This window comes from Brassica oleracea, chromosome C6 (assembly GCF_000695525.1).
Source record: "Brassica oleracea var. oleracea cultivar TO1000 chromosome C6, BOL, whole genome shotgun sequence".
Classification (NCBI taxonomy): Eukaryota; Viridiplantae; Streptophyta; class Magnoliopsida; order Brassicales; family Brassicaceae; genus Brassica; species Brassica oleracea.
This window is the reverse complement of record NC_027753.1, coordinates 30574656-30587818: the sequence shown is the minus strand read 5'-3', so window position 1 is coordinate 30587818 and position 13163 is coordinate 30574656. Positions and strand designations below refer to the sequence as shown.

Sequence of the window (13163 nt, the reverse complement as noted above, 5' to 3'; positions counted from 1 at the left end):
TGTAAATGCACCAAATTCGAATTGATGTTCAAGAAGGACACAATCAAGTTGCTACTGAGTCTAAGGCACGTTTGAAACGTGGTAGACCAATAAGTTTCAAAGATAAGATCCCTCGGAAAATGAAACCTCAATAAGTTATGTCATGTCTGGGGCACAAATGGAACAAGAGAAAGAAAATCGACATTGGTGATATATTTGCATGCAGTGTAGCACTTGAGATTATGAAATGAATGAGGATCATGAACCCACGTCCATACATGATTAGATCAAATGGAAAGGGGACATGGAGTTAAGTTCATTAAGAAAAGAGAGGTTTTGGTCCCATAGTTCGGACACCTCTAGATGTGAAACCAGTTGGACAAAAAGAGTCTTTGTGAAAGAAATGATACATGGCGAGATAGCAAGATATAAGGCACGGCCATATGCACAAGGATTCCACAAAGACCAGGGATCAATTATGAGGAGACATACTCTCTTGTGGTGGATGCAACAAACATTTAGATTCCTAACAAGTCTTGCTATAAAAGAAGAAAAATATACTTGCGGTTAAAGGATGTAGAAACCGCATACTTGTATGGTCCACTGGATAATGAGATATATATAAAAGTCCCAGAAGGTATTGAGTTGTCAAATGTAACAGGTTCTCGAGAACTAAAGTATACAAGTATATGTTAATGATATAAAATATCCTAGGAACCTCTGGAGATACTTTCAAACGATTATCTAAAGAAAGAGATTGAAATGAAAATTTGGGACAAACAAAGTTTTGTTTAGGATTACAAATTGAACATCTTAAAAGATGGAATCCTTGTGCATCAAAAGACTTATAGAAAGGTATTCAAACGGTTTTAACATGGACCAAAGCTCGCCCATTGAGTTGTCCCATAAGGTCCCTTGGTCCGGACACAAACCCATTGTAAGTCCCAAGAAAAACATAGTCGTGAGTACCCCTGACTTGGACACGGATCCTTTGGTCCCAAGAAGGACAAGAAATATGTCCTTGGTCCGGTAAAGTCTCTTACCCAAGTGCCATTGGTGCCTTGATGTTATAGGCAATGGGTTTTAGCTCATGTTCGACCATGAGGCACTGGAAATAAAGACATACACGTCCCTTACCTTAAGTAATATTGGCTCCTTGCCTTGATGTATTTGTCATGTCATACACATCCGGACATGAGTATTGATGTAAACCTATTGTCTAGGTTTAGGTCATGTCCGAACATAAGGGACTGGGACACGATAAAATACATCCTATGTTACCTACAAGGAACTAAGAATTTTAGATTACATTATACTAACCAAAACCCAAAGAAGGGTTAATATGTTTTGATTGATACATGTTATGTCTTTGTAACGCGGTAGCACTACTTTACCTTGGTATTGAGACCATTAGTCATTGCGTCGATGAAGCTCAACCATCAGGTTGGGATGTGCTAACTTGAAGGACATATACAGAGGTACACATCAGGGGGAGTGATACATGTTGTACTCTTTTTCCTTCATCATGGTTTTGTCCCACTGGGTTTTCCTGATAAAGTTTTAATGAGGCAACATCCAAAGCGTATTACAAACTCTGAATGGTTATGACATCCAAGGAGAGTGTTATAAACCATATGATGGATGTCCATAACCGGCCCATCCATAAGCCGGCCCAATACCTAGAGAGAGAGAGAGAGTCGGTCGCAGCAAGAGGAGAGAGAGAGAGGCGGCTAGGAGAGACAGCAAACCCTAGTTTTCTTTTACTTGTATTTGTATACTTTCCATATTCGTATTTTTCCATTTATCTCTTTGTAATTTTCATATATAAGGGCACCTTATGTTATGAATAATAATAAAAACACAAATAAGAACTTAAGTTTACAACGGTCCTAGTAGTATATGTATTTATCCCAATAGCTAGGGAGTGAATCAGGCTCACGGAAACAATCAAACGCGGGAAAAAAGAAAAGCCCACACACGGAACTAAATAGGTCTCTTTTCGTTAGCACAGACTCCTTGAATTAGACGACTACACGCATTGGAAAAGATGTTGCAGCTTCTTACAGAGAATGCACCCAAAAGAGAATCATGACGGCAAAAACACACACACACAAAAGTCTTGATCAAGCGAAAATGGCATTGCGTTAGCAACTGCATCGATCATGGTTTGTAGGCAAGCGCGGTTGCAGTAGTTCAAGGGAAAACATCAATCAGTAATCAGACAATAGAGGGATGGTCTAAATAAAACACACCAAAGGTCTAAATCTATGTAGCTTGGATAGTCACGAAATGCAAGATTTGGTGAAAATGTTAAATCCTCTCATTGATTATTTTAGGTTGTTCGTTGCTGATTAACTGAAAAAAAAGAGAATATTCAAACTACATCAGAACCTACATACTTCTCCCAAAATCAAATTCTAACAAAAGAAAATCTAAAAAACAAAACTGAGAAAAGCATCTTAGGCTTCAACTTTCTGATATCAATCATATGATCACACTCCAACTTTAAGAGACTCCACAAGTCAGCAAAAAAAAAAACCCTCAACTAGAACCATCCATCATCATCGTCACCATCATCTCTACAGAATTAGTAAACAAATATGCATGATTACTTACAATACGAAATAGGTCAGAAAATCAAATCATGGGATTGTGAAAGATGATACCTTCTTCACCTTCTCGGCGGCATCCGAGACATTGTAGATATCTTCAGCAACTTCCTCACTAAAATAAAAAGCTGGATGCAGCAACTGTAGCCATGTAAACAAAAAAGCAAAGAATAAAAAATCAAAATCAAAATTCGAAAAACTGTATCAATATCAAAGAAGAAGAAGAGTTGGGACATACATTGATCTTTTTCTGAACCGCTCTGGGACGTTTCTTGGGTCGTCGCGGTGGTGCTTTACCCATCATCATCATCATATCATCTTCCACCTCTTTCTTCGTTAGCGTCGAGATGAAAGTGGACCTTATCGACGACGTATTCACTTTCTCCTCGAAAAACCCAAACCCTAATTCTATAAACGAATCCTCACAGTCTCCTCTTCTCTTTCTTAAATTCCACCTCTTCACCTCCGCCGTCTCTTCCGGCGGAGAAACCTCCCTTTCCTTCTTCGGCTGTTCTGATTCATCTTTCTCGTTCGTGTCCTCTTCCTCCTCTTTGTGTTCTCTAAAAATAGATTCTCTCACCGTTTTAATGTCCAACATCATCTTCTCCCTAAACTCTTCGATCCCTTCCTCCCCGCCTGAACCACCGTGAGGTTCGACCTTCACGCACCTCATAGTTTGCTGAGTTCCCCAATTCAAGTTAGAGAACCTGAAATTGTGGAGAGCCTTCTTCGTCGGTCTCTCATGCTTCCGGTCTCCCTCACCAGGTAACACCATTGATCGTCTCTAGTCTCTACGTATATCTTCTTCTCTCTTGCTTTCGATATTTGTTGTGGATGCTACGCTGCAAGAGAGAACGGAGAAGGAAGTTTCTTTTTATATGCGAGTGATAAAGCATATCAACCGTCCGATTGTTTGACACTGTCACTACAGCCGTTGATCTTAACCCACCGCCTAATCTCACAGATCGTAACTCGGGTTTATCTTGGGCCTCACCGTTTACAGTTAATTCTGGGCTTACTTGCATTACAGATTTTATTTATTTATTTATTAGGGGTTTATTAAGGTTAATTAGACATATTGCCTTCAAACTTACTTGCACGTGCAAACCCCTTTAATCCAGTGGTTTATTGGTTTGATTAAAAGTTCATTAATGCTTCTACACTAGGAGATCTGGGTTTCGAATCCCAACAAAAGCGAATTATGCAGATTTATGGAAAAAAATCATATAGGAGATTTTCGGCATGGCGCAAAAAGTACCATCAAACATGGATCTCATAGGACGGCTGAGGATAATTGCCGTCAGACGTGAACCCTCATAGACCAGATAGAATTATTGGCTGTAGAATCGTCTTGTAATATTTATCATAGTTTGTAATAGCATAATTAACCGTCTACAAAAAAAATTTAACTTGGTGCATAAGGTAACGAGCATGTTAGTTTTGTAGTAACTGAAGCAAGTACTAATATATCTTGTTTATCACTGTATAACAAACAAGTCATAGCCTCGTAATCTGTTTTCTTTTTTTTTATTATGGAATATTGTTTTGGTCACTTTTTTGACCAGAAAATCGGGATTAATCGGGGTATACGCGGGACCTAGTTTAATTATTATTTTATTTATTATTATATTTAAATTAAATATAAAATATAAATATACTAGAATGTGATATTTTTTTGAAAAACAAAATTAATTATTAGCATATGTTAATACCATACAATTGAAAAACAAATTAATCTAGACTAGTTTTTGAATATTCATATATGTATATGTGTATATATATTAACATTTGCGTACAAGTAGCAAAACATTGCTGTTTCTCAGTGGTAATGTCACATGTTCTTAGGCCGAGTAACCCGGGTTCGAACTCCCCCGTGCAATTTATTATTTTCGCATTATTTGTATTGATTTACAGAAGTCCCACATCGATTGTGGAGGAAAAGAGCTGCAAAATCTTACTCTATATAATAGAGTTCACATATTTTGAAAAGGATAAGATAATTGGGCTTCGGATTTCTTCTAAAGCCTGACATATACTTCACAATTTATTATTAAGGTCTATATGACCGGGCCGATTAATCGGTAAATGAGCCGATTAGTTGGTTAATGGGCCGAGTAATTTGAGTCTGAGTTTTTGGGCGATTATACCAAAATCGCCGCGGGTGATGTCCGAATCGCGCCTACTCGGACGCTTAGGCGGTCAGGCGGCCGCGTTTTTGAACAGGGCTTTTTTGTCATCAATAAAATAGATTCAATCAAAAACCAAATCAAGAACTGTGTCCATGGAACCATTGACTCCAGACACGGCGTGCAAAATTGTTCATCCTTTTATTTTGAGTTTAGCTGTTTAAGGTACATGTGTGATCACGAAAATGCTGACTATTTTCTTACATCTTCTAATCTCCTCTAGGTATATTGCAAAAACATGTTATTCATATATCTGATTTACAAAGAATCTTCGCCAGTGTTTTTATATCATTTATAAATTTATTTTAAGATAACTTATAGTTAGCTTAGATAATAGCGTTACTATTTTTGTGAATCATAAGTATGGAAGTTCGACTCCACCATTTAATTATCGAATGATATAATGTTCTAATTTCAAAAAAAAAAGTATCCCCGTCCAGTAAAACTTGAAGGCACGGTTATAATTCATTTCTTTGTCTATATTTCAATTCTTATATAATTTTAATGATATATTTTGTATTATGTTTTAGCACTTTCGATATTAATATATTGATTTGCCAAAATAAATTGAAAAAGACCAAAACGAATATACTCATTGACAATAAAATGATGATTGAGAAAGAGAAACAATATATTTGTTCTTGGGTATAATTTTTCCAAATATTTTTGATTTGAAAGAAGATAGGCTATATAACAAACTGGGTTTACCAATTTTGTCAATATAGATATCTTGAGGAGAGAATACTTATAGCAAAGGCAAAAGGGACTTTATATATGAAAAGGAAGGTATTAGTTTACCATTTATCTTTAAATAACAACATAAACTATATAGCAAAAAGTTCCTCCAACGGCTACTTAATACATAACACATATAATTGAGAAAGTAGGTTGTAAAAAGGACAACCGACCATGACTTTTTCACGTGTTGGATTGACGCTCCTGAATAGATCTAAGAACTCAAAACTTTTCATCTGTTATAAATCTTGAACATTAATGTTCCTTCTAAGAAACCTTTTATTGGCCAAGAAAAACCATAAACTTTCAATCAAAATGTTCCAAAGAAGAAGGCCCATTTTTCAGAGAGTCTCAAATATACTAAAAGTCTCAATCTTGAGAAGACCAATCATCCCAAGACTCAAGCTTCCTATAAAACAAAGAAGATCAGCCAAGCGGGTCAAGCTCCTTCAACAATACAACTACAAGTTTCTTCAAGAGTCTCAGTTCTCACCTCTACGCACATCTGTTATCTCATACCGTAGGAAGCGAAACCGCATATCTAGGTTGGGTATTAAACACATTTTCAGTTTATTGTTTCTTTCACGGTGCATCGGTCGGTCTAGTGACGAGCATATTGTTGATACAATAACACACAATTGGATGGAGATGGAGCCTCTTCATTGTGTCCACGGAATTTCTTCTTCATCAAGGGATATTTGGCAATCCTTCGATTACTTCAGTGAAGATGATTCGATTGACTTGAAGGCGGAGAGATTCATCAAAAAGTTCTACGATGAGATGAGGTTGCAAGAGCGGGAATTTAGTTGTTAAGTGCTATAGTTTTTTTTTACGTCAGTTTAGTGCTATAGTTGCTTTTTTGAAATTTTCAATTGTTATTTTTGTGCTATTTTGATTTTCCACGTCATTTGTGTTATTAATTTTCTCCGCATCATATTTGAGATGGTGGCCAATATTTATTTTGCCCAATTCGGGTATTAACTATTTAAGTTATCGCTCAGTTTAAGACTATGAATTGGTTTAGGTATTAAGGTTTGCCGGTGGCCCTCTAGTGAGTATTGAAAAAAAATTTATGGCCCTCGGCTAATTACCCTTAGCTATTTTATCGGGCCTTCTAGACTTCTAGTTGTGGCATATTCGCAGAGTCCATATATTATACACAGGATATGTAACATACACGCAGGCAGACGTTGGTGAAAACAAAAAAAGGAAGAGGCGATGAAGCAACGAATGAGAGATCGACAAGAATTATACATCTCTATTAACCACTTTTGCGTCGTAATGTGTTCTGAAAATGGTAGGACAGTCTTGTGCGCTGGTTCACTTTGAGTGTCTTCCATCCAAGACGTACTTGCACTAGTTATGTTTTAAGTTTTATTGGGTCATCAGGCCACTTCAATTTTTAGCAAAAAAAAAGAAAAAAAAAAACCAGGCCACTTCAGTTGCAAAAGGATGACTTTTGAGGGCCCACGACTTATAAAAATGAACTAAAACGATCACGCTTGGATTGTGTCTTGATTGAAAATCATAGATATTTTGCTTGGATTGTGTCTAAATACAAGCAATCAATTTGTTAAACTCGAACGGAGAAAGGGGCATGTTTTGGTCACTCAGCTTGAATCAACTTATCTAATTACGGGACAATAATCTTCTGTTTTTATTTTTTCATTAAAAATGTAATCCAAGTCACATTAGAAACAATTCATATCTTACTCAAATTTTAGATATTTTAGATTCCAACTTAAATTCCCAATTATTATGAATTTTACTTATAGTTTCTTTATTTCTACGTTCAAATAGGTCAGTGGTAATTTCCATAGGATTTCCACTTTCAAGTTTTCATTGAATGCTCTATTCAAATCCATATACTTCAATTGCGTTAAGTGTATATCAAAGCTAGTACTATCCCATTGATAGAGAACCGGCAAACTGACTTGTGACCCAAGTTTGATCTTTCACATGGGACATAAAGTTCTTTTTTGTGGTAAAGGGTATTATTTCTAAATCCATGAAAATGATACAAGCCGTGACTACTGAAAGTCATAGAGTTTTTTTTTTTTAAAAGAAAGTCATAGAGTTTTGAAAGACAAAGTAAAGAGATATAGAGGTTTAAGGCCTAACCCTAGAGTGATTAAAGGTCAAGGGGCCAAACACCATGGTTTACCAAAAAACAAACAAAGATAATACTACGTCAACCGTTTAAATGGAACGTATGAAAGCTCATTTTGGTTGATTTCAAATTCCTAATTCATGTAACTTTCTCGTCTGTTAATCTAATTTCTAACTATAAAGAATCTTGAAAAAAGGGTAAAAGGCTTATCCCGACAAGATCTAGTAGTACTTTATTCGTATCATATATATTGAATTCCTCCATCGACATATTTGTTGCAAAAGGTTTTTTTTTTGGCAACACGTTGTTGCAAAACGTTTATAAAGAAAGGAACTTTCTTCGGGGTATACAAGCTATAAACTCACTGAGAACCAATGAGACTTCGACAAACCTCCACAGCAACTTTTCCATTTCCATATCTCACGTCAACGAAAATCAAACCCTAGGAATTGTTATTCTTTTTTTTTTACTTTCTCATGTCCTATCATGTTTCTTAGTGCTTGTCCCTAACCTACCAAAACCTCCAGGCTCCAACGCACTTCGAAATTACCTTATGGCTAATATCCACACTAGGGGTTGATTTCTTTTGAATTCGATGTCTTACATCTATCTAAATGCATGAAAATATGGAAAATAATTACAAATTGTAACTGCAATAGATATGGAAAGTATTTTTGGGGGTCAACCTCTAAAAAAATTATTTTAAAATATCAAGTTTAAAAATTTGTACCTTATCGAAGTACACAACCATATATAACATGTATATATGGAATATGTTCTGTATGCAAGAGTTATAAACAACTGTCTCTTAAAAAAAGTTATATCCTTAGACCACCTCCAAAAGAGGTTCTGGTTATCTCAGTTATTAAAAAATAAAACTTAATAAAAAAAATGGAAAACATTTTTCTTTTTTAAAAAAAAATTATAAGAAACTCTTCAGAAACAACAGAGAGACTTGTTTTTTATTAGTGGTCAAATTTTAAGAAAATATTATAATATAATTATATTTCTTAACTATTAATATAACTAGGTAAGATTGAAGAAGGTACTTCATCCACAAACCATATGAATCCTATTGGCAACAGTCCTAGATATGCCTCATCTGCAGGGTCTAAGTTAATCCTTTCGTTTTAGAAGACGAAACACTATTGGGATATGTTAAGATCCCATATACTAAGATTGAGTCATATTTTTATTATGTAAACTTTCCTATAAACTCGGGAATGTATTTGTATATATTAGGTTAGGAACCCGTACGATATCGCACGGGAACTCATTTTACAAAAATGAACCAAAATGAACTCGTACGATATCGCATGGAAACTCATTTTGTAAATTTTATTTGCCACATTTTATATAATGGCACTTGGGAAAATACATGTGTTGCAAAAATATCTTACGGACAGCTATATTCATTTATTGATAATATTAAAAGTCTATATTCTATTTATAGATTTGTTGTAATAAAATTACAAATACATATCAATACCAAATAAGATACATGTCTAATCATTTATTAAATTTATAATGTAATTTATGAAGCTAAGAGATCTACTTTGGTAATGATTTGTTTGAAACCATATAAAAATGTATGTACATTCAAAAAATGATTACATTAAGAAAAAACATAGTTATAGTTAGGAATGAATCTTTATAGATGAAAAATGATAAGTCATATTCCAAAACGTAGAGTTATACTTATTGTAATACTTATTTAATAATACTAAATAAATTTGTTACTGTTTTAGTGTTTTTATAATTGCAATATTTTTTCCTCATGTTGATCTAAATATTTTAAATGTTTGATGTAAAAAACCACAGTAAAAAATCTACAATGGTAAACCATTAATTTTTAATATTTTAGTACTTATTTTTATCAAGTTAGATCACTTTAATTTCAATATTTTAGCTTTCAGAAACTTTTTTGATTAAACATAGATTATTCCGCCCTAAAAGAAAATCCAAAAGAGTTATATGTAATTTAAGCTAATTGGAGAAAATTAGGCTCTAACTTACAGCGGAAACAACAAGAACAAACAACATACAATCAAAACTTTAGGACTGAATTTATTAATACCATTTTCATTATATTTTTTTAATTACTTAATCTTTAAAATAAGTTTATTTGAAAACATAAATGTATGTTATTTATTTGCATAATCTTTAAAATAATTAGTATATTAACTTATTCAATTATAAGATATGATTTTTTAAAAAATTTAAATAAATGTATTTTAAATATATTTTAAATTATTTACATATTTAATCGTTTACAAAACATATATAATAAAAATTTATAAAATTTATAAGATTTTGTTGCAATGAAAAATAAATATTTATAATCAAATTAAAAGATATGACAATATATTTTGAATTAACTAGAATTGATTTGATGTTGTTATCTTTAATAAAATTCTAGATTTTAATAGCATATTTTGTAAATAACACGTAAAATAAAAGTTATTCTATAGTATAGTTCTATTTTGGTAGATTAGATGATTTTATAACCATATTGTAAATTGAGTCGTAATTCATTATAATCTTGATAGTTCTATAATAAAAATATTATCACAAACCACTAAATATATTATATGTATGTCCATATGTTACAACTTTGAAATATATATATATATATATATATATATATATATATATATATATGAAATCATTTCCAGTTTAATCGCTAATTAAGTAATAAAGCTAACCAAGTTGTCTTGGCTTAGTGGTAAAAGGGCTCAAGCTGAAGCTTCCGATCTTGGTTTGATTCACTTTGACCACTTAGACGTACTATATTGATGGATTAGCTGTGTACCTGGATGCAAGTCTTTGTGTGATTAATCTTTGGATCCAGAAAATTTTTGAGATCTCCTATCAATATATATATATATATATATATATAGACATATATACTCTTATATTTTAATTTTTCTCTTAACTATTTTTATCTGCAAAATTGTGGATAACCACTTAGTTATACTACTATCTAGGAAGAATCTTCTAAAGATAAGAAAAGCTGATGCTCTTGTAAACTACTCTATAATTTGTTAAAATTGAAAATTTGGAAGAAATTTTTTATCTTATACAACTATAGAGATTTAGTATATACTAGATTATGTTCGAAAATTTTATAATTATCTTAAATTAATTTATTTTAATATATATGATGAGAAACTGACAATTGTGTATATTGGAATTTTATCAATTTTAGGTCTATTTTTGTTGAAGGCATATTTAAACTGAAAATAATAATCTACATAACTAAACTGTATAATAAATAATCTTTAAATTAAGACTCAAGTTTAATTATCCTTAAATCATATTTAGTAATCCATATTTAGGTATGTTTATAAATAATATTAATACATTATTGCATACATTACAAAATTTATTAGAAATTTTATAATTGTTTTTTTAAGGAAAGAAGAAAATATAGTTGTCTCATTATTTTAAGTATATAAAAGAGAAAGCTCCAAGAAAATATACCACTTATGGTATATTCACTTGTGTCATAAACGATTTTTTTTTTTTTTTTTTTTGCTAAAACATAAACGAATTATTTAAACATAGTTTTAAAATACTTTTTGTTTTGATAGTCACTTTTGTTTTAATACTTAATACTTATTTTATATTTGTGAATACTAAAACAATTTACTTGATACTTGATTTGTCAAAGACGAAAAATTAATTTACTGGTCAAGTATGGACTAAATAACGTAATTGTACTCAGCCCTAATGCTAGCTGTGTCATATCGCTTCTATTTTTTCAACCAGTAGAAAACCTCTAATGTACTACAGAAACTTGATCGCCAATCAAATCCACAGTTGTTAATCCAATGGCTTCAAAAGTCAAAACAGCTAAATCATTTTCAATGGTCGGCCATTTTATATATATCAACGTAACCCAATAAATCATTTCACTTTATGCCTTGATTCTTAAAATATAACTACATCTCGATCATTTCAACAGCGCAAATTTTTGTTTTCATTTATTTTTATATAAACATTTTGTTTTCAATTTTAATTTTAAATTGGTATATATTATAATATATATGTGTCTATCAATTTTTAAAACATAATTAATTTACGGTATATTTTTTTCATTGAATAGATTGTTTCAAACTTTCACATATATTTGTATCTTCTTCTATATATATATTTTTCGGATTATTATTTCAAAAGATATTGTAACATTTCACAAATTTAGAAAGTTTTTAAAACATTAAACTTTTCGCTTCATAGATTTATATTATCGAGTAAATAATTAAACATTTAGTTTTTGTTTAATTTTTAAAATAAACTATATAGTTTAAAATTTGTTTTCACTGGTTTAAGGTAGTAAAAATAAATCATTGTTAGATATTGTGATTTTTGCTATTTAGAATTTTTTTTTATAATTTTAAAAGTTAACATCGACAAATATTTAAATAATTAACATACGGAGGTATAGTATTACAACATTAAATTATATCTATTTAATTTATACTATCTATAAATCCAATGGATCATCTATTGTTTAAATCCAATTATTGATAGCCCAATAAAAATTTCTAGTAGACTCAAAATTTAAATGTTAAGATTAGAGATTAAATGTAACATGACTTTGTAGGAATAGGTCCATTAGGTCTATTTTTAGAAAAATCACACATGAATCAATGTTGTGACTTATGTTTTAATATATAAGATTTAGCATCCTCACTACATATTAACGATGTTAATTGAAATCTAGTCATTTGACATTACAATTTTAACGGGATAAATGTTTTATATGATTTGAATACAATTACATACATTTGATAAAAAGTTGAATGAATTGAATGATAAGTATCCGACATTATAATCTCTATATTTTTAATAAAAAGTTGAATGAATTGAATGTTTCATAATCAATCCATTTGTCTATCACTACTACTGCTACAAAAATATATATATTTGAGAAAATACTAATAATAAATGTCATTTTCAAATTAACCAAATGTATATAATTGTATTTTTTTTCTTACTTTTCTACGAAGACTATCCATAACATGTTCTACGATATATACCTAAAAGAAGTTACTTCAAAACTTACAACAAATCAATGTTGCATAATAGTCCGCTTCAAAAAAAAAATGTTGCATAATAGTCCAAACTGAAAAAATTCCTATAACTAGAACCCTTTTGTTATAAATCAACTGGTGGATGTCCATAACCGGCCCATATACTTAGAGAGAGAGACGGCTCAACCCTAGAGAGAGAGAGGCGGCCGCGAGACTTGGAGAGGAGAGAGAGGCGGCTACAACTTGTCTATTTCCTAATTCGTTTATGTTTATGATTTGTAATTTTTCCTATTGTTGTATTTCCATTTATCTCTTTTGTAACCCCTATCTAAAGGGAACACTTATTCATTAATAATATACAGAAACTTACAGTTCTAAATTCAAAGTTTCACAACACGTTATCAGCACGATAGCCTCTAACACTCTGAGCCTAAAACCAAATCGCTAAAACCCTAAAACCCTAAATGAAAAGGAATCTGCCTCGGAACTTCGAAGAGGCCGTTCTCCC

At 31.8% G+C, this 13163-nt stretch overlaps 2 protein-coding genes across 2 annotated transcripts; one reads left to right on the top strand and one right to left on the bottom strand.

Annotated features, from left to right (window-relative positions):
- Nucleotides 1–2476: 2476 nt before the first annotated feature.
- On the bottom strand, nt 2477–3412 carry LOC106299674. Its single transcript, XM_013735730.1, has 3 exons — nt 2827–3412; nt 2646–2729; nt 2477–2558 (listed from the first exon to the last, which is right to left on the bottom strand). Exons 1-3 carry the CDS (start codon nt 3361–3363, stop codon nt 2553–2555), a joined length of 627 nt encoding a protein of 208 aa, XP_013591184.1. The 5' UTR covers nt 3364–3412; the 3' UTR covers nt 2477–2552.
- A 2393-nt stretch (nt 3413–5805) lies between these two features.
- Nucleotides 5806–6450, top strand: LOC106299637. The gene has a single exon (XM_013735695.1). The coding sequence runs from the start codon at nt 5825–5827 to the stop codon at nt 6320–6322; it is 498 nt and encodes a 165-aa protein (XP_013591149.1). The 5' UTR covers nt 5806–5824; the 3' UTR covers nt 6323–6450.
- The last annotated feature ends 6713 nt before the right edge of the window (nt 6451–13163 follow it).